The 26,493-nt window shown below is 45.4% G+C and overlaps 1 protein-coding gene across 1 annotated transcript in view; it reads right to left on the bottom strand.

Annotated features, from left to right (window-relative positions):
• LOC144155386 (uncharacterized) overlaps nt 1–26,493 on the bottom strand; it is a 72,404-nt gene that overhangs the window by 13,017 nt on the left and 32,894 nt on the right. Inside the window, exons 6-7 of the mRNA XM_077686777.1 lie at nt 11,648–14,168; nt 7,199–7,252 (exon numbers count right to left, since the gene is read on the bottom strand). Coding sequence (XP_077542903.1) covers nt 7,199–7,252; nt 11,648–14,168 — 2,575 coding nt within the window. The remainder of the gene's footprint in view (nt 1–7,198; nt 7,253–11,647; nt 14,169–26,493) is intronic.

The raw sequence follows: 26,493 nt of genomic DNA on the forward strand, positions 1-26,493 counted from the left end.
CTGACCAACCAAGCCAGGCATCCATGCGACAATACCCTAAAGCAATAAACCGTCAAAGCACAGCCAGCTGGTGCCGCAACATACCTGCAGCCCAAAGACAACTGCGTCTGACGTACACGTAAAAAAGTTGCAACAAGCCGAGACGATTCAAAGGAGGATGACACATAAGGATTCTGTGTCAACTGTGTACCAACGACTGAAGAGAGTCACAAAAGCATACGTCTACCTTCTAGAATAAATTGTCAGTGCCTCAGACCATCTTTTTCTAAGAGGAACTTTTCAGGCCACCTGAAGACAGGGTACTGGCAAATTGGATGGAAGAGACTACACGAAGACAGTGTTTATAATGCCAGACACACTGTACAAGCTTGAAGTAATGCCAACTGGCACATGCATGGTAACGTTACTAAGAGCCATGGAAACTGCTAGCCAGCCTGAAGTTGCCCACTTGCAGGGGTGAGACAGATAAATCAGATTTGGGAGCAGTTTTTGGAGCAGCTAAATCTCGATTTTGGAGCAGAAGAACCTTGATTTGGAGCAGAATAACGACATTTATAATGCCATCTAAGGAGCCTAAAAAAAAAATCAGAATTTTGGCTAACTCACGAGGGAAAAGTGCACTTTTTAATCGGTTTTGAACGTACATAACAATGAAACAGCCCTTCAATAAAGTTTTTCTACCACACTATCACAAGGTACGAACTGCACTACCTTTTTACAAACCATTTTTTTTAATTCTTAGGCTCTAGATAGCGTAGAGTTCTAAGTGAGAATATCGAATTGAAAGCAGTCGTAAGGCAGTTTTATTATCTGAATGCCGAAATTATTATTTTTGTAATCCCAGACTCTGCTTTATGCACGAGTGTAGAGCCACGGCAAAAGTTGCGCCAAGCGAGGTGAAAGTCACCCCACCAGCCTGCCCATTTCACTCCCCACGGTGCACGTTCACTCCGATCGTGAACGTGCCACCTCCTTTTTGGCCTTAAATTTCACCTCAAATAAGTGAACCATTATTACTAGCGTGCAATAATAGCCCGTCTCGCTATCGGACACTGCTTCAACATTTTGCGGCGATGTAGCCTGCCCCGCCATTTCTGCGGTGTCAATCGCCCATTCCCGCCGTTCGCAAGCTCGCTGTGAAAGGCAGCAATAACTCAGCGTTTTATGACACCGCAATAAATCCGAAATTCCAATTCAACTGCGCACCGCGCCCCACACTCAAGCCGAAACACGGCGAATTCGTGGTTATTTTTGATGAACTCCTGTCTTTCGAGTCGCGCAACTTGTCGCCACAGATCAAACGACTAAATGTAAACCCAGCGGCGAAGAGCACTCTGCCTGAACCGCAAGCAACTGCTTCGCCCGGTGGCCATGTTTTCCAATCTGCACCAGAACAAGACGGCGGCGCCCAGTAATGTCGTTCCGGAGATACAGCGCTCCAAAAATTACCGTTCTTTCCTCAACTTGCGCAAGTAGTTTGACGCCTCAGTACACTTATTTCTTCTACAGGACTTTTCAATAGTTTTTGATGGGAAAACTTCAAAAACTCACAGAATATAACATGTGCAACCCAACATTGTGACTTTCGAAAAGACTATCTCAGGGACAATTTATGCAGGTTTTTTTTATTGAATCCGATCAATCAATTAAACCTTTAAAACAGCATCACTTTGGGGGGGCTGGAAAATTATGCCGTCAGTAAGCATTTTTCCCCACTGGAACTGACGGGAGCGTTCAAATCCTTGAATCCCAGACTACCAGACTGTTTTGGAGCAGTTTGGCGCAATTTTTGCAATTTTCAAGCTTTCGGAGCAGCCTGGCGCAGGAAAACAAGTTTGTATCAAATCTGCGCAATATGCGCAGCTGTCTCACCCCTGCACCTGCCTTCCCCATCTCTATGATGAATTTGTGCAGATTGTTGGTGGGCAAGACAACGGCAGGCACTTGAGGTAATTTGTGGTTAAAGCAGTGGTGGAACAGAGAATTGGCTACTTGTAGCAGTGCCTGGAGCAGCCAAAATGAAGATCTGAAGCACACTTTCCAGCTTTTGGAGCAGGTTGTTTTGGACCACTTAAATTGTCTTCTAATGACTACTACTTAGAGCCATGCAATTCCTCAACACGCAATAAGACTGCAGGAAAAGAGAACCACATAGACCATAAAAGCACCAACAGAAGCGTTTAGTTGGTTTAAAAAAAAAAAAAAACATCACAATCATTTTCATCAGTCTATCTATGCCCACTGCAGGGCAAAGGACTCTCCCAAAGATCTCGAATTATCCCGGTCCTGTGCTAACTGCGACCATCTTATGCCCGCAAACTTCTTGATCTCATTTCCCCATCACCTCTGCCGACCCCTGCCACGCTTGCCTTCTCTAGGTATCCACTCTGTTACCCTTAATGGCCAACGGTTATCTTGCCTTCGCATTACATGTCCTGCCCACACCCATTTCTTCTTCTTAATTTCTGCTAATATGTCCTTAACACGCGCTTGTTCCCTGACCCACTCCGCTCTCTTTTTGTTCCTTAATGTTACACCTATCATATTCCATTCCATTGCTCGCTGAGTCGTCCTCAATTTAAGTTGAACCCTCTTAGTGAGCCTCCAAGTTTCTGCCCCGTAGGTGAGTACCGTGCAGCTGTCATACACTTTCTTCTTCAGGGACAATGGTAGGCTGCCATTCATTATCCGAGAATGCCTGCCCCATGCACTCCACCCCATTGTTATCCTTCTAGCTACCTCTGCCTCATGATTGGGATCCAGGGTCGCTACTTGGCCGAAGTAGATATATTCGCTTACTACTTCCACTGCCTTGCCATCTATCTCAAATCGCTGTGCTCTGCTGAGGTTATTGATCATTACTTTACTTTTCTGCATATTAATTTTCAGGCCCACAGTTCTACTCCGTTCGTCTAGTGCGGAAAGCATGCTTTGCAATTCGTCCCCTACGTTACTTAGCAAGGCAACGTCATCAGCAAATCTGAGGTTACTAACGTATTCTCCATTAACCCTTACGCCCACCTGATCCAATACAATGTTCTGAATACCTCTTGTAAACATGCTGTGAATAACATTGGGGAGATTGTGTCTTCACGTCTGATGCCCCTCCTTATAGGTATCTTACTGCTCTCCTTATGGAGGACAATGGTAGCTGTGGACCCATTGTAGATATCCTCTAGTATTCTTGGGTAATGCCCGTCTATACCCTGGTTGCGTAATGCCTGAATGACCGCTGAGGTTTTGATCGAGTCAAATGCTTTCTCATAACCTATGAAGGCTATATATAGGGGTTCAGTATACTCAGCGCACTTCACTATCACCTGATTGATCGTGTGAATATGGTCCATTGTTGAATAGCCTATATGGAACCCTGCTTGTTCTTTAGGTTGACTGAAATCTAAGGTGGCAGAAATTACCTTGTAGCAGAAAGTGCCTTGTAGACCACCGACAGTAAGCTGATCGGCCTGTAAAGTCACCGCCCGGTCTTACGCACTGCAAGCGTTACGCGCTGGGCCCAAGGCACACAACTCCAGAACAGCAGCACTTTGTTGCCATAATTGGGAGTGTCCTTTCGAAAAGTCTTAAGGAACCACGCTCCCCAAAATGACAACGCTGCGGCCACAAAGACAAGCGGGGGCGGCAATATGCGCATCTGATGTCCCAATCTGCCCTCCACAGGCATGACCAAAGGCGTCAGCAGTTGTACACGGCCGTCTACAGTCGGTCAGTCAAATCCGTGCTTGAATGCATAACATGTGCGCACGTCACGGCCAAACAGGAAATAGAGAAACGGAAATGCTCAGGTGCCATCTCACGGAAAATGGCAGTAAGATGTTCACTTATGTTTTCATTCCCGGTAGAAAGCGCCATTGTCCTGCGACTGTTTTGGAGCAGACATGGAGCAATTGTTCAAATTAATACGCTTCTGGAGCGGAATGGAGCAGGATGGCCCTCTTGGCACAGCTTGGCGCAGCAGTTCCACCACTGGGTTAAAGGGTCCATGTTTCATCGAGGCTTTTCAGTCAACAATATTTCAAGCAGTTTTCTTTCTCCAGAAAAATTCACTCTCTGCTTCTTAAGTTTCTTAAATGAGCAAAGCCCGGTGACCAAAATTTTGTTCTGTTAATTGCGCTGGGGCAACTGTTCTCCTTCGCAATAAACCTTTTTAGTATGAGAACCTTGTGTTGCACCCATCTTCACGACTATTTTTTTACAATGTCCTGTATACAAAAATCGCAGTGTCTAGAGTTACGTCCGACGGAACCCAAAATCGAAAACTAGAGTTACGTCCGACGGAACTTTAAGCCAGTTTCTAAAGTTACGCCCAACGGAACTCAGAATTGAAAACTAGGGTTACGTCCGACGTAACTAAGCCAGTTTCTAGAGTTACGTCTGACGTAACCCAAAATTGAAAACTAGAGTTACGTCCGACGGAACTTTAAGCTGGTTTCTAGAGTTAAGTCTGACGGAACCCCAAATTGAAAACTAAAGTTACGTCCGACGGAACTTTAGGCCAATGTTTTGAGTTACGTCCGGCATAACGTAAAGCACAAAAAATTTACAGCTCTTGAAGATTCTTGAACCAATTTACATGGTTCCAGAGTAATTAATAGGTTTGGGTGTCAGTTAATATTTCAACCCGATTAATTGGCATCGATTAATTCGATTATGCATGGATTATTCGGTTGTGGTTTTTTTTAGAAAAAAAAATGACCAAAAATAATTATGTAGATAATTATGTAGTAGTACATATAAGATCAATATGCTCATACACTTGTTCAGACACATTCCGGATGAGGTAAGTACGTCATCATCACGGCGCATGATGCGGACGCGACGCTTATCAGCTCGATCGTCACTCACATTTTTTCTAGAAACAGGAACATCAGTGCCCGCCATGCGCCAATTAATCGCGTTTTTCTTACTACAGAAATAGTTTATATAACGGCAAAACGGTATGTATAATTGCCCACTGGTCGTTTTTTGTACCGTGTATATTTGTAGTTTTTATTTGAAATTTTGCCCTGTGGCATGAAGATACACGAGTTGAGATAAGAGTTGTCGATGAAATATTATTGAGTAGCTATTTTCCTGTCTGTTTTCGGTTTTAATCACTGCCATCTTTTCGCATACTGGCATCGTTATCTGTCTTGACGTAAGGCGGGTTATTTGAACACGAATGTGATACTCGACATGCTTGCGTATAATTTCAACATGACATTTTTCTTTCTGTTGCTCAGAAGCTTGAACTGGTTAAAACAATTAATCGTGACTAAAGCATTAATCGATTATTCGGAAGGTTAATCGATCAATTACCTACCACTAATAATAAATAATTGATTAGTGATAATAAAGCGAATGCCCTGGTACTCCTTTATTTCTTCACAGAATAAAAAATGTCGATAAATTTTAGTTAACTGATCTGGCTGATTAATGAAAAACGTATTTTATCAAAGTCGCTACTATTATGGGCAGAGTGGGTGGTTTTTATGCCCATTTGTGATATGGAGCAAACAGTCACTTTATATTCAGATGCCAGCAAAATGAATTGAAGTGAAAAGCTGAAATTTTCACTTGAAGGAAATGGTTCGCACATATTCGTGCAGGCATTAAAAACACCCAAGCTTAATTTTTGCATGTACATTTTATGGAGATTACATAGGTGGGCATGCAGTAGATGGGAAACCACGCAGTAAACTTTATAAATGTTGGATATGGAGAGAAGTCTACAAGGACTAGTACAGAAAATTTTTGAATTATTTAATTGAAAAATCCATCAACCCAGCTGGGATTCGAACCCACAGCGCTGCATCGTACATCGTACGTTGTGTATCGTACAAGTGACAGATTACACCCATGGAGCGTCATGGTATTTGGTGCCGTTAGCTGTAATTTTTTTTAATGCTTTACGTTCGCCGGACGTAACTCAAAACATTGGCCTAAAGTTCCGTCGGACGTAAATCTAGAAATTGGCTTAAAGTTACGTCGGACATAGCTCTAGTTTTCAATTTTGGGTTCCGTTGGACGTAACTGTAGAAACTGGCTTATAGTGCCGTCGGACGTAACTTTAGTTTTCAATTTTGGGTTACGTCGGACGTAACTCTAGAAACGGGCTTAAAGTTACGTCGGACGTAACCCTAGTTTTCAATTCTGGGTTCCGTCGGACGTAACTCTAGAAACTGGCTTAAAGTTCCGTCGGACGTAACTCTAGTTTTCAACTTTGGGTTCCGTCGGACGTAACTCTAGACACTGCGTACAAAAATTACAACACAAAAAATAAAGTTTTCCAGAAAGTACCTTTTCTTTGTCTATGGGGCTATACCTTAAGTTCTTGCGATGACATATTCATGTACAAGTTAATTTCTCAGTTAAGTTAAATTTCTCAACCAACAGCACTGTATGTTAAATTGTAGCTCTTAATGGACTACATTGGCGGCGACTTAGCTTGCTAAAAGAAATTTTTAGGCCGTGGAAGGCTGTTATTGTTAAAAATAACAGTGAAGATTCTCAGTGGCATCCTATTACCTCATGCAATAGTAATAATCTTGCCCGAAGGCGTGCTAGCTGTTTTCAGCAAAGAATAAAATGAAAGTGATTGGCTTTTGTCCATATAAAAGCTGGGCAATTTGGGGTTGCAATGCGAAATGAAAGGCTCTGTAGCCATGCCCTTTTTTTTTTTCTTTTTTAATTATGCGACCCATTGAAAGGCAAAAGTTTGCAGAGCTGAGCTCACACCTCCTGCTTAAGTGCAGACGAAAGAAGTCCTGGCAGTAGTCACACAAAGAGGGCATGCTGAATGGTCTATTTGCTGCCCACTCCCCCATGGCGAGTTCCATTGCGCATGAAGACAGCCCCTCCATTCGAAATGCAATACACCATCGAAATGCACCTCGAGTGTACAATCACGAAGACGTTAGGATTTCACGCTGTAACCGCAATTTTTTAACACGAATGGCATTGTTTGTTTGGCTTAATGTCACTTTAAACCAGTTAAAACAAGGTCTTTACAGAACAGGCTGAAAATTTGAAAGCAGTCCTCCAGTATGCAGAAAATGATAAAAGAGGGAAAATCCTCCAGATGATGTTGTGAACCCTTGAAATCTGGACCCAGGTAAAATACGCATTTTTATCCCCTTTGTGAAGTCTCTACTTCCATGTTCTGCCAACACATCACACAAAAACAAGAGTGACATCCAACCTGTCCATTTGTTCCTTCATCTCACTCAGCTGCGTCGTCAGGTATTCCACTTGCCTGTAAAACAAAACAATTTTTAAATTCACAAAAATCGCATGAGCCTTATTCAGGTACCTGCACCATAAGGACTACGAAATAATTAAGTCAGCTGGAATTCATGCAACAAAATGTGGAATGTATGGTTGTTTTGTGAAAAATAGTCGACATATCCAGGAGCTGAATTCACCTTATAGGTTTTTTTTTTTTACCAAGTTGAAGCCGGTGTAACACACATTAATCATAAAACAATCATACATTCCACTACAAAGCCTGCCTGCGTAATGCATGTCAACTTAGCACCAGATTATGAAGGGGGCCAGCAAGATGAAAACTAGAGTGTGTATGAAAATACCCAGGTCTATGGTGTCACTGATATTTATGTAAAATAAATAGGCTTCAGCAGACAACCTTTGTGCAAAATTTGGGTTCGAAAGAGCACTCTGCGAAAACGTTGAAAGACCCCTTGTTTTGATGCTGAGAGAGTAGCACTTAAAACGTTTGATTGGAAGACGTTAAAGCAGAATGAATTAATAACAATACAGAGAAATATTTGTTATGCTGCTGTGCGTCCTAATATGAGCTCACTACGAAGTTTTCAATTCATACGACATGGTACAGCTACAGTTGTAATGGAACAAGTTCAGATACTGAACACCAGCCTCGTCTAATTTTCGCAGTATTTGGTACCAGGTTTACCTTTCTAGCTTAACTAGGAATTTCTTGCCCATCTTTTACTATGCTATATAAGCTGTGCACAAGTTAACATATGCAATAAATTTCAGTTGTTGGTCCTTCTAGGCATCAGTGCAATGACGAATTACACCATCATTTAAATTTTAGTCTCCCGTGAGAGTGAAATTATGACAATAAAATTACAACACTTGGACGCACTCACATTCAAACAACTGGGCGAGCTAACAGTGCAAGTTTGTTTGGCTTACTTCTGCGCCAGGTTAGTGCGCACCACAACTTCTCGTAGTGGTGGTGATAAACCTCACGCTAAAAGCTAAACCAAAATAACTGCTTCCACTGGTGGCTAGTCCACGTTCAAACTCGGCTGGAGACACCTGGGCCAGTCAAAATCTATGAAGAATTTGGAGATATGAGCAACAAAAAAATTTTGGAGGCTCTACGTGCCAAAGCTGCACCTGGACTCTGAGGCGCACTGTCATAGAGGGCTATAAATCAATATAGACTACCAGGGTATCTTTGACACATCTTGACACGGGCATTTTTTATTTGTGTGCCTCCATCAGAAAAACAGCCATTGTGGCCCGGATCGAACCCGTGTTCTTGGGCTCGGCAGCACAACAATGCCCTAGCCAATAAGCCACCGCGGCAGTTCCATTATATTAAAGGGGCTATGACGACAAAATACAAGTTTGTTTCATTCAAAAGATTTGGTGCTTCATAGTGCTCTGAGCGCTTGTCCAGCAGCAAATGATGCCTTATATTCACTGAGAAATACAACACTAGGCCAACATTTCAATTCTCCAGCTAAATCGCATGTTTCGTAACATCGGCAATGACGTACCCAGGGCAGGGCCTCACCAGGCCTGCTATTATCTCGCAGAAGGCCACTTGGTTATCTTGTTTATCTCCCGCTTTCATAAATGGCGCTGCAGTACCGCTGAAGTACCAGTGTTCGCACTTTGCTTTTGACTGCACTTCTATACCTGCCGTATATTTATTACGGTTGATAGTAATTGTTTCCTAAAACATAAACCATGACTCGACAGACATGGTCACTTAAGTGGCCGTTTATGTCAGTTGGCCAGTGTTGTGCTAGACAAGCCAAACACATCCGACGGCTGGGTTAGGCAGTGTCAGCCGGCACAGCGACCACTAATTTGTTCGATGTTTACATGTTTGTTCGTAAATTTCATTGTTTACTCCACCATTCTTGCTGCTAGAAAAAGAATATGCATTAAATTTAAGTGCAAATAGCTCATTCTGCAAGCTTATAAGCCCTGCCTAATTTGTGTTTGCTTTTGCCAGCTTCAGCAAATTGCACAGCTGCCCAGAACACGTCATAGGTTTTAGTGCGGGAAATGGGCTAGTGGGTCGCACGGCAATTCCCTTTTTTCCTAATTGTATACTAGCTTATTTGAGTGAATTTTGCACTAAAAAGTGGTGTCAGTGTTATTTTAATGACGCAATCTCTCGAATAAACCATTCTGTCTTGATGGCCCCTTTAAGTGGCCCTGAAGACAAAATGCAAGTTTGGTTCAGTAAAAGGACTGCTTTGTCCCAATAACAATGATACTAATTTTATCGCGAACTTCAAACAGATACTGGAGATATTAAGGAAAAAAATGAAGCAACAGCACCTCCACAGCCGCTTTCTGGCGACTTTTTTATGACGTCGCACAACCTTGTTTGTACTGGGCCATATTAAGTCACTCCTGCCCATATTCACTGTAGCAAAAACCATGAATGTTTTTCAATATTTCTTGCATTTTTGTATGGTAAAAAAAAAAGAGAAAACGTCCTGTAAGGTTGGAATGGAGCTGAGTGAGTAAAGCATGGTTTCTCAAAGGGGTTCCGTGGAAGCGGCGGAACCTAGGGGGTCCCGCGAGCCACTGATAAATTTTCCCTCGTTCTGCACTCGCCAAGTAACTTAGATGGCGAACCTAAGGTTTGATCGATCTAGGGAACCTCCATTGCTCATGCCCGACTGTCAGTAAGCACATCTCAGTGCATAACACAAAGGCGCGAGCTGCGCAATAAATCCCGCCAGCAGCTTGTAGCCAGCCAGACTCCATGTTTGTGCTCCCAAACACTCAGTGTTTGGGAGCGCCCATGTATTTCGCCCATGCGCATTTCTCCTGTTTGGAGATAGGTGCCACTAGCGTACGCGCTCGCGTAAAGTAGACATTCCCATGCAATAAATTCGAAAGCAAGCAAGCTTGCTTCCTTGTGAATTTATTGCACGCGAATGTAGCGTGAATGGAATGAAAAATGGCGAGGGCTTAGCAGGGTTCCCTGGGACCAACATGCCTGAGAACCCCTGGAGTAAAGGCTACTCGTTTTAATTGAACAAAGTTGTATTTTGCCTTCATGACCCCTTTAATACCCGACCGCTATATGGCCCGCGGTTCTCGCACTACACGGCCGCTTGCCAACGACTGACATAAGTTTTATGACACACTCAATACCCAATGAGATTTCTTTTGCTACGTGGCATTTCAATGATAAAATAAGTACTATCACAATGGGTAAAAGAATGTTTATCCAGATGCTGCATGTTACTTTTTTTTAAATGGCAGACATCTCACCAATGCACAATTCCAAAAAGGTGGGTGTACACAAACTAAGTCATTATGGGTCGGGGTACTGTAGCTTCTATGCATTGAACTGAATATGCACATCAGTCCTTTCCAACTTTTTTTTTTTTTCCTTCACAATGTCAATGCCATACTGGTATTGCATGCCTTGGAACTGGTTTATAACTTCCTCCCCAAAGATATAATTGCTGCTAAATGAAGCTGTACAAATGCCGTGACGACTACCCAGCTACAAACACAGAGTTTACCAGATGAGTCATTTCAGTGTGTAATTTGTAATGTTCACACAGCCGTACTTGGTGGCCAGCGGTTTATTGAAGTGGCATACGAAAATACATCTACACTCCAGGCTTTCCGAGTTGGGACTGCACAACGGAGAGCACAGTCGACATATCGTCTTCCACTGAAGCACTGCTTGTTCTCTGCACCAGAAGGGTGCCACCGGGAATTTGTCGCAGCGGTGTTGGTGAAAGCGTGCGCAGCGTGCGGTTTCACACAACGCCTCGCAGGTGCGTGCCCTTGGGCAGTGGCATATAACTATAAACTACATAATGAAAACCTTCATGACAAGAAAAAAATTTTCTACCTTGGTCACTGCACATGTTGTTCCTGCATAATTGCCTGAGCGTCAAAGTGGAAAGCAACCAAATGCAACTGATACAACAGGTTCCTGGCATAGAGATTTCCAAATGAGCAAACAGTGGCCATCTCATGAAAAAACGCCTTGCAACTGCATTTTTCAACATACAGTGTAAGGCTACATTTATTATCTGAGCTCGTTCATTGGGCCAGAATAATTTAGCAATTTTGATCCTGTAAAAATAAAAACATTTATAATACAGCACCAGTTCTGATGTGGTGCTTTAATTGCACACGCTCAAGCAACTGTTGCGGCCGAGGGGGCATGTAGTTTTTTGATGCTGTAATTTTCAGTCCTATTTAAATAGGGAATGCCGGACATAATAAAATGCTCACTTTTGATGCTGTTTCATTCTACCGTAAATAGCCATGTTAGCTTCTGAGCAAGTCTTTTCTTTGTCCAAAATGTTTCTCGTCGGTCTATCAGCTCACTTGTTAGTACAGGTACAAAACGTGCAACAAAGAAAACAAAGGTTGCAATACTCACACGGCATCTTGTTTGGCCAGCTTGGACAGTTCCCGTAGCCTTTCCTCCAGCTCACCCTTTCGAGTCTCGATCTCACGACACACTTCTTTATACTTATCACCACGCCTCTTTGCAGCGACGAGGTCTTCTTCTGTGGCGCGGTGCAGAAGCTGCAGCCTGACATTTTCAGCTTGCAAAAGCTTCATAGACTCCTCATTTGATGCGCAAAGCAAGTCTAACTCAATCTTTGCTTCGCTTGCAAGGCGCAGTTGATCACCAAGTTCGGCTACCTCAGTCTTCAGTGAATTCAGTTCAACTTCTTTTTGACGCAGGCAGCTTTTGCTCACTTCTTTTTCCTTGGCAAGTGCATCCTGCAGCTTTACCACACGATTTTGAGCACCGGAAAGTAGCACCTGAAGGGACAGCTTGGAGTCAGCCAGCAGCAGGACTTCCTCGTCTTTGGAAGAAACAAGAGATTTGAGGCGGTCAACCATCGAAAGCAAGTCTACTTTTTCTGTCAAAAGAGTTTCTACTGATTTCTGAGCTGTGCAAAGTTGGTCTTTTTGCTGCTCCAGGACTGTATTCCTACTTTTTTGATCTTGCAGAACTTCCGCCAGTTCCTTTTCCTTCTTCTCACATTTCGTCTGAAGTGCCATAGATTTTTTTTTTTCAAGTTCAATTTCCTTTTCAAGTTGCTCCATTTGTTTCTGGATGGCGGTGTTCTTACTTTCTTGCTCTTCCAGAGCTTCAGTCATCTCTTTTTGCTTCTCTTCACACATAGCTCGATGTGCCATGAACTTTTCTTTCTCAAGCTCAATGTCTTTTTGCAGGGCGGTGTTTTTACTTTCGTGCTCTTCCACAACCTGCATCAGTTCTTTTTCTTTCTCTTCACACATCGCTCTATGTTCAATCAACTTTTCTTTTTCAAGTTCAAACTCTTTTTCAAGTTGCTCCTTTTGTTTTTGCAAGGCAGTGTTCTGTCTTTTTTCTTCTTCCAGAGCTTCAATCAGTTCTTTTTCCTTCTGGTCACACTTCGCTCGATGTGCCGTGAACTTTTCTTTTTCAAGTTCAATGTCTTTCTGCAGGGCGCTGTTCTGTCTTCCTTGTTCTTCCAGAACCTCCATCAGTCGTTTTTCCTTCTCATCCCACTTCGCTTGATGGGTCATGAACTTTTGCTTCTCCAGTTCAATTTCTTTTTCAAGCTGCTCCTTTTGTTCTTGCAGGGCAGCATTCTTACTTTCATGTTCTTCCAGAACTTCCATCAGTTGTTTTTCCTTCTCGTCACACTTAGCTTGATAGGTCATGAACTTTTGCTTCTCCAGTTCAATTTCTTTTTCAAGCTGCTCCTTTTGTTCTTGCAGGGCAGCATTCTTACTTTCATGTTCTTCCAGAACTTCCATCAGTTGCTTTTCCTTCTCGTCACACTTAGCTTGATGGGTCATGAACTTTTGCTTCTCCAGTTCAATTTCTTTTTCAAGCTGCTCCTTTTGTTCTTGCAGGGCAGTATTCTTACTTTCATGTTCTTCCAGAACTTCCATCAGTTGTTTTTCCTTCTCGTCACACTTAGCTTGATGTGTCATGAACTTTTCCTTTTCTTGTTCCATTTCTTTTTCAAGTCGCTCCTTTTCTCTTTGCAAGACAGTGTTCTTACTTTCTTGCTCTTTCAGAACTTCCATCATCTCTTTTTCCTTTTCGTCACTCTTTGCCTGAAGAGCCATGGAATTTTCTTTTTCAAGTTCAGTTTCTTTTTCAAGCTGCATTTTTTGTTCTTGCAGGGCAGTGATCTTACTCTCGTGTTCTTCCAGAACTTCGATCAGTCGTTTCTCCTTCTCTTCACATTCCGCTTGATGCGTCATGAACTTCTCCTTTTCCAGTTTGATTTCTTTTTCAAGTTGCTCCTTTTCACTTTGCAGGGCAGTGTTCCTACTTCCTTGCTCTTCCACAACTTCCACCAGTTCCTTTTCCTTCTCGTCATACTTCGCCTGAAGGGCCATGAACTTTTCTTTTTCACGTTCAATTTCTTTTTCAAGTTGCTCTCTTTGCTCCTGCAGGGTGGTGTTCTTACATTGTTCCTTTGCCAGATTTTCAGTTAGCTCTTTTTCTTTCTCGTCCAACTTCGCTTGTTGTGTCATGAACTTGTCCTGTTCCAGTTCAATTTTTTTTTCAAGTTGCTCCTTTTCTCTTTGCAGGGCAGTAATCTTACTTCCTTGCTCTTTCAAAACTTCCGTCACCTCCTTTTCCTTCTTGTCACACTTTGTCCAAAGTGCCATGGACTTTTCTTTTTCAAGTTCAACTTCTTTTTCAAGCCGCTCTTTTTGTTGTTGGAGGGTGGCAATCTTCCTTTCTTGCTCTTCCAGGACTTTCCTCAGTTCTCCTTCCCTTTCATTCCACTTGGCTTCAAGAGCCATGAGCTTTTCTCTCAGAACTTCACTATCTTCCATTAGGCGCTCATTTTCTTTTTGTAAAGTGCCATTCCTGTTTTCTTGTTCTTCAAGAACTTCCACTAGTTCACCTTGCAGGGCTTCTTCTTCAGTCATCGAGCCTGCAAAGAAGTCAAAGTCTCATCTAGAGCCTGAGTATAACACGTGCCCTTTAACCTTTGCAAAGCAATAACACTACCCTCCTTCACAGCAAGTGAAGAAGACGCACAACACACATGCAGGGCACATTGCCTAACAATGACGGTGGGTGTGGAATTACAGTTGAACCTCGTTATAAGAGACACTGATGTAAGAGACAAATGGGCCCGTATAAGAGACACTATTCACCCACATGGTTGGCTGCCCTATCTTTCCCATTAAATCAACCTCTTTTATAACAGACATTGGATGTAGAAGATTGGTTATAAGAGACAAGTCATCCTTGAACTTCAATCAACAATCTCGCTTGTAACAGACATTTTAACTTCAGATGCGGTGCCACCAGTCACTAATTGCAGTTGCTTCCATTGTGGAAACACAGGTGGACGACAGACACCTGCAGTCGCTATTTATTATAACTTCAGCAAACACAAAGTGGTTCAGTCAGCTATGAAATGACAATGAGAAGCCCTGCCAATGGAAATGCAACTGACAGAAGTGGTTGAAGCTTACTGCCATCCATTGGATGGAGCGCGATCGCACATGCGGGCTCTCCCACTCGCGTAGCTCCCAATCAAGAAGCATCGCAGATGTTGAGTCCTGCAAGCGTAATGAATAGCCTGAGCACACAGCAGAAGAAGCTGTGCACTCTGGCTATTCATCAGGCTTGTGAACTCAACATCTACGATTCATCTTCCACAAACAAGGAAAGGAAAAAAAGCTTGTAGAATTGGTTGTAAAAAACAGTGTAAATACAGTCATGAAGCAAACAACGTTTCATAAATTCTGGGGCCAAACATTAATTAGAATGAATCTTTTGCAACATGCTGTAGAGTTCTTTTGAGCTTATTTTAGTCATACGGTGCCCACATTTAACTAGGGTCTGAATAGTAGGTGAAAACTTGGTACCCTGCTTATAAGAGACATCTCGTATAAGAGACAGAAACTGCTCCCCGGTACGTGTCTCTTATAAAGGGGTTCAACTGTACTACAATCCTGCCTTACGAGGAAAAAAAAAAAAAAAAAAAGTTGCTTACCACGCATCGAATCGAATATCAATTTTTTTTTGTACAGGCCTCGATTTTTCATAGGTTTTTGGGCAAAAGCAGAAGCTGCTTCGCATGTTGGGGAAACATGACGTTCTTTTTCAACCCGGAGAACACTCTTTTCAACTCGCATCGATATACTCCAGGAATCTAGAGCAAGCACGATACGCATTTGGAAATAAAAAGATTTGCACAAGAGTTGCTGCACTGCAATTACAGGCAACGACTATACAGCGCCTCGTAACACAGAAGCGAGCACTTTGCAGGTGTGAACAGTAGGACGCAAAAACACGGCACAGTCACAATCATGCACCACGGTGAGGCACTTCTTCGGAAGCACATATGCAGCATGAAGCTCGAATAATTTGCAGCGGAAGGAAAGCTCGCACTGCAGTCGCCATGCATTAGCCTGCGCTATCCACTGTGGTCTAAAAAACAAGTGAACATGCAGTAACCATACACCAACTGCATTAAAAACAGCCAGGACCACTTTTGATTTGAAATTTACAGAAGCTGCTTTAACATGTAAACATCCGGTAGCAGAATTCAAAATGGTCGCCAGAGTCGACGGTGACGGCTCGAAAAATAGACCTTATCGATGCAATCACAGATTACTCCGTGCACAGTGGGATAACATTTACAGCCTCTGCAAGGCAGGCTCGTCGAAAGCACGATTTGGATGAAACTTGCCGAGCAGACGGTGTAGCAGCAGTGAGCTAGCGTGCGGCGACATCTCTCGCATTTGCAAAACCAGGAAAGATTCGGAAACTCCACTCGACTTTTGAAAAATCAAATAGTAGATATTCGATTCGCAAATCAAATTTTTTGCGGAGGTACTATTCGGTTCATATTCGAATATTCGAGTATTCGCACACCCCTAGTGCTGATCGCTAGAACATTCTGCCTTTTGACTACCCCTGCCTGATGAATTTGCCTCTATAGTTCGCTACAGAATGCCCTTAGGTGTGCAGTAAGCTTTTCGAACCTACCAGAGCCTCTCTTGAGGAAACTGTTGTAACTGCTGTATTCTGTGAGAACTTCACACAAGCTTCACATGCCTTGCTCAGACAGGAGGCAAGAATGTTCTAAAGCATCTTGATGAAGAACAGGATTCCCGGTCGATGAAGATATGCTTTGTTTATCACAACGCAGTTTTAACGAAAGCCATCCCCACTTGGCATAACTGTACAGTCCTGGTTTGGAAATTCATTTTTTAAGCAGAATGCCAGCCACACCTTGTAGCTCAACATGACTTGACAGTTGTTTAGACGGTTTTTTTTTTTTATTTTCTGAATATGTAGTTAAAGCTATAATGGCATCATAGATGGGGCTATTAAGGTGTTCTGCCGCCGAGGGTGCGGGTTAACTTGATGACTCTAGGCACTTGCATTCGTCAAATGACGCTGAGCCAACTGCAGGTGCGAACCGCGCAAAGCCCTTTTTGCTCCGATTTTTTGACGCGGCTAGACAGATGAATTTGGGGAGCATCCTTTTAGGTTTCTGTTATAAACTATTGATTGATTGTAGCGTTTAACGCGCCAACGCAACGCAGGCGACAAGGCGCGCCGTGGTGGAGGGCTACGGATTAATTTTGACCCCATGGGGATCTTTAACGTGCGCCGAAATCTCGTGCACACGGGTGTTTTTGCTTTTCACCTCTATAAGAAAAGCAGCCGCCGCAGCCGGGAATCGAACCCGCATCCTCGTGCTTAGCAGCGCAACGCCTTAGCCACTGAGCCACCGTGGCGGGTCTATTATAAACTAAATACATATTAACAGAATGGCGAAGAGTAGCACAAAATGGCAAAGCTTCTATTAGCCGCAAGATCGACGTATAGGTGGCGGCAGCGTCGCGCTGCTAGTTTGGATGCTCTGACCAGAGGTAGCGTACAAATGCACGTTGTGGTTGTGCGTCATGTCCATTTCGTGCATTGTGTGCACATGAAGTGCACAGCCAAGACATATGCTTTAGTTTGGTTCCTCAACGTTCCATGTATTGCCCAGAAGCTGCAGTAAGCTTGCATTCATAGGCTGGAACTGTTGGAAGGAATGCCTGCCCGGCACCACGCGCATGACGTCAAGGGCATGGCGCGAGGCGCGGGGCGGGAGAGCTTTATTCTTTTCACTACACTACACGCGCGGGTGTAGTAGATTGTCCCACATCCTCCCCTTTCAAGGAAGGTTACAGCTTGTAGTCCGATGGAGCCGCCTCTCTGGACCGGCTCGCCGCTGTACGGTTCCAGCTCGGTCGGATCTACCGCAGCGATGGTATGGACTTGGGGTCGATCCGCTTTTCGTCCCCTGGTGAAAGCTGTCGCCTCCGCTCGCGTCGTCGTTGCTTTTTCTGCGAGCGTCCCCTCGCTTCTGCTTCTTGACCGTCGCTGTGGGGTCCGGCAGGAGAACCTCGGTCGATGCGGACAGCGACTCGTTGCTCGGGGTGTAGTCTGAAAACTGCCTCATACGCGATGGTCTGTGCTGCTGCTCTGATGGTCTGTGCTGCTGCGCTGTGGATGCTCCTCGCACGGCGGCACGGGCCTCTTCACTGTTTTCAAGCATCGTCTCCGTATCCGCCGGGGGTGGCCGCTCTAGCGCGCTGGTGGTTCGAAAGAACTCACCGTCAAGCAGCCAGGAGACCGAAGGTTCGAGCAGCGATTCATCCCTGTTGGCGAAATTGTACCACGGCTCGCTCGTCTCCCCGCGAGGGTGCCGCAGCGCCTGTCAGCAGGGCTGCCACGCGGATGGTGCGGGCGCTGCGCCGGTTGTGGCACGGAAGCTGCCGGGGGAGGTTGCGGAAATTTCCAGCGCTCGGGCGTTGCTTGCCGCGAGGGTAGGAGGGGGCCACCACGGGGAGCCCAGGGCGGTGTCGATAGCCGGAACAGAATCGGGTCCGCGATGTACTCGGGAGGGCGGTGCTCGGTGTCCTGCTTCGACGGTTGGTTGTAACCGTAGATGTAGCTCATTTCTTCGGGACTAAGATAGCGCTCTCGAATCAGCTCTGAGAAGGTTTCCAAGCACATTCGCTGAAGCTCTGCCCTGGTCTGCTCGTACGGTGGAAGTGGTACCGACACATTGTTCACTGACGGGAACAAACCAACCAAGGTTGGTGATGGCTGGTTTTCCAAGTAGGGCTGTGCGTAGACCAGGTAAGATGTAGACTTTTTCCATGCTTTCTCGGCCGTTGAGCTTGAAATGAAGCCTTGCCAGTCCCGAGATGCGCAGAGTCTTTCCATCTGGACCCTGAAGCCTCCGGTCGGGGGAAGTCAGAACGACGTGCTTGAAGAGCCGTCGGAATTGTCGTTCCGGGATAACAGTCTCGTCCGCACCCGTGTCGATTTGGAAGACCAGGTTCTGTGACTCGACGAGGGGAGAGACTTCCCACTTGGATGAAGCCGTCGTCGCCATGAGGCCCAGGAAACCTGGCTCCTGCTCGATGTTTCGAAGAGCATTTGCTGAGCGGCAGACGGTTTGGAAATGGCCCTTTTTCCCGCACTTCTGGCAGACGCAGTCTTTGGCAGGACAGATGGCCCTCGCGTGACGCTCTTCGCCACACCAGCCGCATTTCTTGAAGCCCCTCGGGTGGTGTGTGGTTGGGGGTTGCGTTGCAACTTGGTCTTTAGCGGGTCTACTCCGCCGTACTTTCAGAGCGTCGAGGTTGACTGCTTCCTTTGGCGTGCCCGATAAGAGTTCTGCCTGCTGCTGTTGGACTGCTTCACTCTGACGAGCGATGGTTAACGCCTTCATTAGGTCTAGGCTGGGGTCAAGCTGCAGAGTTTGCGACAGTTTATGGTTCTTGAGGCCCACGACTAGTCTGTCTCGAATTAACTCTTCGCGGAGCTCCCCGTAGTTACAAGAATCTGCTAGTGCGTGTAGGGCTGTTGCGAAATCTTCGACTGACTCACCATCCAGCTGAACTCGGGTGTTGAATTTCGCCCGCTCGTAGATGATGTTTCGCCGAGGTATGAAGTAGTCCTCGAAGCCCTTAAGCACTGCGTCGAAGTTCTTCTGTTCGTCAGTAGTCAGCTTGAAGGTATTGAAGATGTCCTCTGCCTGGGGTCCCATGAGGTAGACCAGTGCATCCACCTGGCATTCTTTGGGTCGATCGCTGAGCCCTGAAGCAGCCCGGTAGCGGAGGAAACGTCTCTTCCATTGGGGCCAGTCTGACGGTGAGAAGGTGAACGGGTCAGGTGCCGTGATCTGGAACGAGGCCGCGCTGCCGTTCTTGTTGGCCATCGAGGGTGAGTCGCTCGCGAAGGTCGCACGCAGGTCTGTAGTCGAGGGAAGGCCCGTAGACGAGGCAGAAGCGGCTTCAGAACGAAGGTTGGTTGGGTGTGCTGACGTGTCGTTCAGGCGGAGAGCAGCGGTCAGCACATCCCACTTCTGACACCATGTTGGAAGGAATGCCTGCCCGGCACCACGCGCATGACGTCAAGGGCATGGCGCGAGGCGCGGGGCGGGAGAGCTTTATTCTTTTCACTACACTACACGCGCGGGTGTAGTAGATTGTCCCACAGGAACAGCGGGGACCCGCCGGGAATCACTCAATGGCCGAAATAACGACTAATGACCTGTATACTGTGGTAGTTCAGAGCAAGCACTTTTCCAAAAATGAACGCATTTTACGTGCAGCCACAGTTAAGTAAGATTTTAGTGACATTGAAGGCAGGTTTGATGAAAAACACTGTCGTATTATTTATTTAAGGCTTTCATCGTATACTGAAAGTTGCGAATGAAAGCATTTATGCGCCAATTGCAGCCAACACCTCACGTCCAATCAGATTAGTGTGACGTGCGGTTGCAGTGTTGCAATTAAACGAATCTTCTCGGATGCTTACCTTACAATGAGCAGAAATTTTCTGTTACAGCTGCACTCTTTATTATTTGTGTTCCCTTACAAATATTATGGGTGCCTGGAACAGCGAGATTTGCTTGAAACCCTACAAAATGTTGCTTACAAAGCCTGCTAAACAACATTTAGTTAAGGAACCATGAAGATCGGAAATGAACTAGCCCACTTACAGATATTCTTTTACAAATAATGCAACGGGGTCCTGCATGACTGCATCATGTTGTCAGCTGAACCTCAATTGTGTTTGTATACTGACATTCGATTCTTGAGGTTGGCTAGAAATGGCACAGATGAAAGTTATATGTGCCTTTTTTTCCCCCAAATTTCTGGCCGACATTCCAGCTACAGCGCAAGATAGCGCACGCAGCACAAAGAGGCAGACTTTGGCGATCACTGCTGCGTGCCAGTGGAAGCACCCTCGGCATCAAGTGGCGCGAGGGTGAACAGAGTAGTTCGGAAAAAAAAAGGTAGATAAACTACAGTATTTCGACAAGGGTATTCCGACAAGAACTAATCAGCCCCATTTTGGTACAAAATTGTCCAGGAGTTATGGCTCCCCTTTTTCTTGTATAATTTAGAGCCGACAGTGTGGGAGAAATAAAAATACACGACGTGCATGTTGCAGAAAATATTCGCGTTTTGCAGGCTGGACGAGTAATGTTCAGAGACACAATCTTTATTTTTTAATCTTCAGGTATGCTTTAAGGGGCTGAGACCTGGCATAGAGCCGTGCAGAGCAAAACACGTTCTTGGGCAAGCTGATTGTCGGGATTTAAAAGTGGGCTACATGAAATGCTGTAACCATGCCTTCTATTTCCTCTGTATCCATTGATGCCCCCCCCCTCCCCGTCATCAAGCAGCAGGCATTTCGGCGTCCTCCCCAAGGTGCGACAAATAACACCTGCTGGTGGCCTTTCCTTGTTAACCCTTTATCAATAAATACCCAGCTACCTACCTGCATGAAAACGAGACAAGAAAGGCAACAAGACAGGTACATATTCACAACTGCTTAATTATAGTGAAATATCCAGCTGAAACAGTCTGGCACACGCGCGCAGAAAATATACTAAAAATATGTCTAACAACAGGCATGTCGCACAGTATGACATTGATGGGAAATTGTCTAAAACAGTATTTTCGGGAGGGGGGGACATGGAGACTTTTTTGGCATGTGTAAAATATACATATAGGTGGCGCACAGCTCCCATTCAGAATAACTGTTTTAAAGCAAAGCTTTCTTCCTCCACCAGCCAATGGTTCTTTCGTGGCGTGCGGGACGACAAACTCCCAACGCGGCAGAGGCGGCGGTGGGGGGAGGGGGGGCAGAGGGTTTCACTCGCGGAGCACACTGTAGATGGCGCGGCGAATTTGCCCAACATTCCCTGCATGGAAGTGCCTGTTCGCCGGCAGCGGCGGTACGGCTTTGTCGCCTGCTTTAGCGATGGTTGTTTTGGGCCTGTTTTGGCACAGCTTCGCGTCCACTGCGCGCTTCCTTTGCACAGCTTGATTAACTTGTTCGACAGAACCTACCGGGTAACCCCGACCCGACGGAATTAAGTGGTCGTACGGCAAGATACGTTAAGGATTGGTTTGCAGGGCGGGAAAACAACATGTAGAGACCACATACAAACATCTGGCTTCTAGAGAAACACTACCTTTTGCGCACTGCTTGCCACAAATGGGACTCCCGTTTTCTAAATTGGCAAATACCAATTCCGTTGTGTTTTAAGAGGTACTGCAAAAAGTGAAAGGAGCAACTTTTTCTGATAAATAACAATTATAAAAGTTCCCTCAGCTTTCTTGCAACTCTCAAACTTGCTAAACTAACTAGTTTAAATCGGTATAAATAGGAATCACTAAGCTGACAGGCCTTATTCATACCTGCCAGGTTTGCTGGGATGGCATTAGGGAGATCTTACCGGGGGCGGGGGAAGGCGTGGAGGGGGTATTAGCAACAACAGAATGGGTAACTTTCCACACATTTTTTTATTTACTTACAAGATAGCAGGAAATGAACTGTTTCTTTGTACAAACTACCAACAAGCTACACCACTTAAATGTTCGACGTTGCTAACGCCGCCCTTTTCATGAAGTCCTGGAAATAGTACTGCAAGCGCAATACAAAACAGCAGGAACTGAACTGTTTTGTTGTTTCGTCTAAACTAACAACAAGCTACACCACTGGAGACTTGCTAAATCTTCAGAACGGCCGTGCTCGTGCGTAAATGAAAGCGGCGGCAGCGCTGCGTTTTTATAAACAGTAAACTAACAATGGGACAAACAAGTTCACCGTCTGCGCATGGGCAACTTCGCTTTTTAAGCACTTCACTGATAATGATGCGAACTGGTGTCGGGTTGGATTGTCAGGTATACCTCCGGCGCATTGTGGCCATACTGGGAAAAGGATTAAGCCGAAGACGGGTGCGTCATCGGGAGATTTTTTGTTTCGGTCGTACAACTGTACAAAACCATGAAAATTCTGGAGTCTCCCGGAAAATTCCGGAAACCTGGCAGGTATGCTCATTGTTTCGGTGTCGACGCTTATGTCACATGGTGGTGTAGCCCCAAGCTAACACATCAGGATGGCTAGGTTTCGTTGTCTCACCCTTCGAAAGACGCTCCTCTCCATTTTCTCTCCGCCGATGCACGGCCGGGCTACAGCTAGCCTGGCCGTAGCAGACACTGCTGCGTTCAGGACACCGCCCCCGCGAATCCCAGGTAACGGCTGGCAGATTCTCTGGTTTCACTCTTTGTAGAGCCAAGTGTAAGAATTCAAGTCACATCGCATTGGCAATTGTTGAAGGTGTCATTTACAGCTTTGCTTTCCAACCACCTTCACGGCGTGTTTTGTTTGTTTCATATTTGCAAGAGGCAGACGCAAATTTTTACAATGGTGTGGCAACTGTACGCGTATGCACGGGTCTCCTCGTCTCTCCTGCCCGTCTTTATGTTTCCTTTGGCCTTTAATAACAACCCTGCCATCTTCAACAAAAAACCCTGGTCTGTTCTCAAGAGGGCAGACGACTGAAAAGTGGCGAAACAAAGTTATTCACACGTTTCAAGCGGAAAGCAATGCCAACGGCGACGATGTTTTACAGTACTTAAGGAGCGCGTTATCCCGCCATGGCCAATGATTATTACGTTCCTAGATTAAAATCCACAAATAGAGGTAACCAGGCCAGACAAATAGACATATACTTTTTATTTTATCGTGGCAGCGCGAGTCTTCCATTGCATGCAATGTGGATGAGCGGCCGTCGCGAGAGCAGCATCTACACTAGGAGTGGTTCCTCACTCTGCCGCCAGGGGCTCAGTGTGTTCGATCTCGGGGGGGGGGGGGGGGGGGGGGGGGAGGCAAGATTAGTCACTAAATAAACTTTCGGAGTACCGCCCCTGAAGCACGCAAGTTAGCAATGGCAGCCATTTTGGTGTTTACCAGTGCTGCCAGATTGTCGCATCTAAGGCCTCGCCCACGGAGACAGAAGTACAGTGTGTTGCGACGGTAACTGGAACACTTTAAAAATTTTTCCTGAGCGATTGGCCGCTCTGTTCGCGCTCAAACTTCACACAAAGGTCGCATTTTGTGGTCTATTTTGTTTGACACCGGGAACAACAACGGTAGTTACCTGTTTATTCTGAAAATAAATAAAAACGATTTTCGCCTATGGGAAAATGGCGGCGATTTGGACGTGCGAGCCCGAAAACCGGGTTTTCTGATCGTCTGTTAGCTCATTTCTAGGTGCATTTTCTGACCGTCTGCTGCACCATTTGGCTCCGTACGTGAATCCCAAACATGCGTTTCACTCTGCAGGTGGTTCCGTCGTTCCAACATCAACTTGCGCTGGCTCGCACGTCCAATTCAGCGGCCATTTTCCCATAGGCGAAAATCGTTTTTATTTATTTTCAGAATAAACAGGTAAGTACCGTTGTTGTTCCCGGTGTCAAACAAAATAGACCACAAAATGCGACCTTTGTGTGAAGTTTGAGCGCGAACAGAGCGGCGGATCGCTCAGGAAAATTTTTTAAAGTGTTCCAGTTATCGTCGCAACACCCTGTATTTCAGGAGAGGAATCTGCCGGGCTGGGACAGCGCGGGCGGCCGGCGCATTAATGTCACTGTCTGGCGAGGAGGAAATGCAGCTTGCGGAGCAGAACAACAGATGGAGCGTCAAGCGCGTCGCTATAGTTTGCATGTTCCTCTACGGACACGAAGCACAAAAATCGTAATATGATCGAATATATTGTCAAAATTGCCAGATTTATTTCTGTAAAATTAATAAATAGAAGTGCTGGGCATTTTAGCAGCAACTATTAATAAATACTGCCCTAGTTACAAGCCGTACCGCGCTTGAAACGAAGCACTAGAAGGAATCCCGGAGTAGAGGACGTCTGCAGACACCGCCTTCCCGCCACGAGTGGTCCACTCTCGCCGCTCTCGCGGGCGGGTTCTCAGATTTGCACGTGCTTTTGATGTTGCACAGGCAGGGCGGCGAAGTTAGGACAGTCTGAATATGAACTAATGTCATAGAGAATAAGAACCATCATTCACTGGAACTAATCATACCTAGATTCTCAACCTCATGTTTCTTTTTGTAGGTTTCATGTTGTAGAAAAATCAAAGCCCCTTAGTCTTACGACAACGATGTTTGAGGCGCGAAGATTTCTTCCACCGCAAACTGACTTGAAAGTTCAGTCGCGCAAGGGATTCGTCGGTGTCGTCTGTGGCCTGCCCACGACGACAGCCGGATATGCACTGGCTGACCTTGAAAAGGCGCGCCTTTTCCCTTTGGCGCCTCGTGACAGAGGGCGCGTCAGTGCCGTGCCCGGCGCCGTGACTTTATCGCGCCACCGGAGCAAGCCCTGTTGCACCTCCTCAATATTTCTTGCTCCGTGGCCTCGCCACTAACTTTGACCGGGTTGTTTGTAAACAACGCTGCCGAAGACGCAGCAAAACGGCATCTTTGGATACACCTCTGCATCTTTAATTCGGGTTCGGAACGACGTCAGTCACGCGCGGTCACAGAACCAGGACAGCAAGCTAAAACTACCACACTTGACCGACCAAAAACGCATAAACAACAAAATGGCGGCGCCCAGGAACCGTCGCAGTGTAAACAAATGCCAAGTGATGTGAACTGACCAATGATGATGGTGGTGGCACGGAACAAAAAGAGAAAAAAGCGGCTATACTCTTAAACCTTATCTAGTGACACTAGGCAAGATGACAAAATAAACATTCCAGTTTAGATAATAACGTGACCACCTAGCCTACTACAAGTTGCACTGAAGGGTGACTGCACGAGAGAACAAACATGCGTGGACACGCATTTTTTTTCTTCATATTTTTTAGTTATGTGCAAGCTAAAGGCTAGCTTAAAACTGCAATCCGCTTTCCTCTAGCATGTGCACTTCGCGAGAAAAATTATTCGCAAAGGTGGCTGGGGTGGTGCGCGCTTTCAGACGACTGCAGTTTTTTCTAACTTCAGGGGTATATGCGCACAGCAAGGTTTGATTGTTCTCTAAATTTTGTTTGAAAACAAACTAAACCAATATGACATACAGGTCCAAACAAATTTTGAGTTCTGCCTTGAACAAAAAACAGAAAAAAGTGTGAAATCGCGTCAGACGCTACCTTGTCGCCAAGTTTGATGACCCCTATCTCCGTATTTGTAATTGTGACCAACTTTTAGTCATAGGTAAAATATCGCTTGTCCAGAAAAATATAAATATATGCAAAAAAAAGATTGACTGCTGTGCTCTTTCTAAAAATGCGTAACATTAAAAATCAAAATTAAAAAAAAAAAAACGCTCTCAAGCATCTTCAAAGTTTGTATTGAAGTTATAGACGGCTGAAATCACGCGTTCGAGACGTGTCTGCATACCGTGTGCTCCGCTACTGCCGCTGCTTTTCTGGCTTCCCGCTTGGATAAAAATTGTCCGTTCGCATTCTGCGGCCGCACCAGATACTTTTCAACCTTTGACGTCCTTATAAAGCGAAATCCAAGCTTTTAATCTTTTTCATTTGTGATGTTTCACTGAATAAGCGCTAGAACAGCTACGTCTGTGGCGAAGATGTGCCAAAAAGCGCGCCTTCGCGGGCGCAACAACAAAACAACAAAACAAAGTTTTCTTGGTGTGACGACTGCCATAACCGATCCAGTGCCGGGCGAGTGCAACAGAGTGGGCGCATTGATCTCCCAATGGTAACTAGAGTGAAAAAAACTCACTGCCTCTCCTTGACGGGCGCATTTCCGCAGGCGACGCAAGTTGGGCACCCTCCAACAAAGAGAGGACATGTCTTCACCGAGGGTGCAGATATACCGACATTGAAGCAACCAATAAGGTTGCGAGCTTCTGCGACACGCCCATCCTGGGAGATGCCGCCAGCGCGTGTACT

The sequence above is a fragment of the Haemaphysalis longicornis genome, unplaced genomic scaffold (assembly GCF_048455015.1).
Source record: "Haemaphysalis longicornis isolate Haplotype H1 unplaced genomic scaffold, Haemaphysalis longicornis Haplotype H1 scaffold_1, whole genome shotgun sequence".
Lineage (NCBI taxonomy): Eukaryota > Metazoa > Arthropoda > Arachnida > Ixodida > Ixodidae > Haemaphysalis > Haemaphysalis longicornis.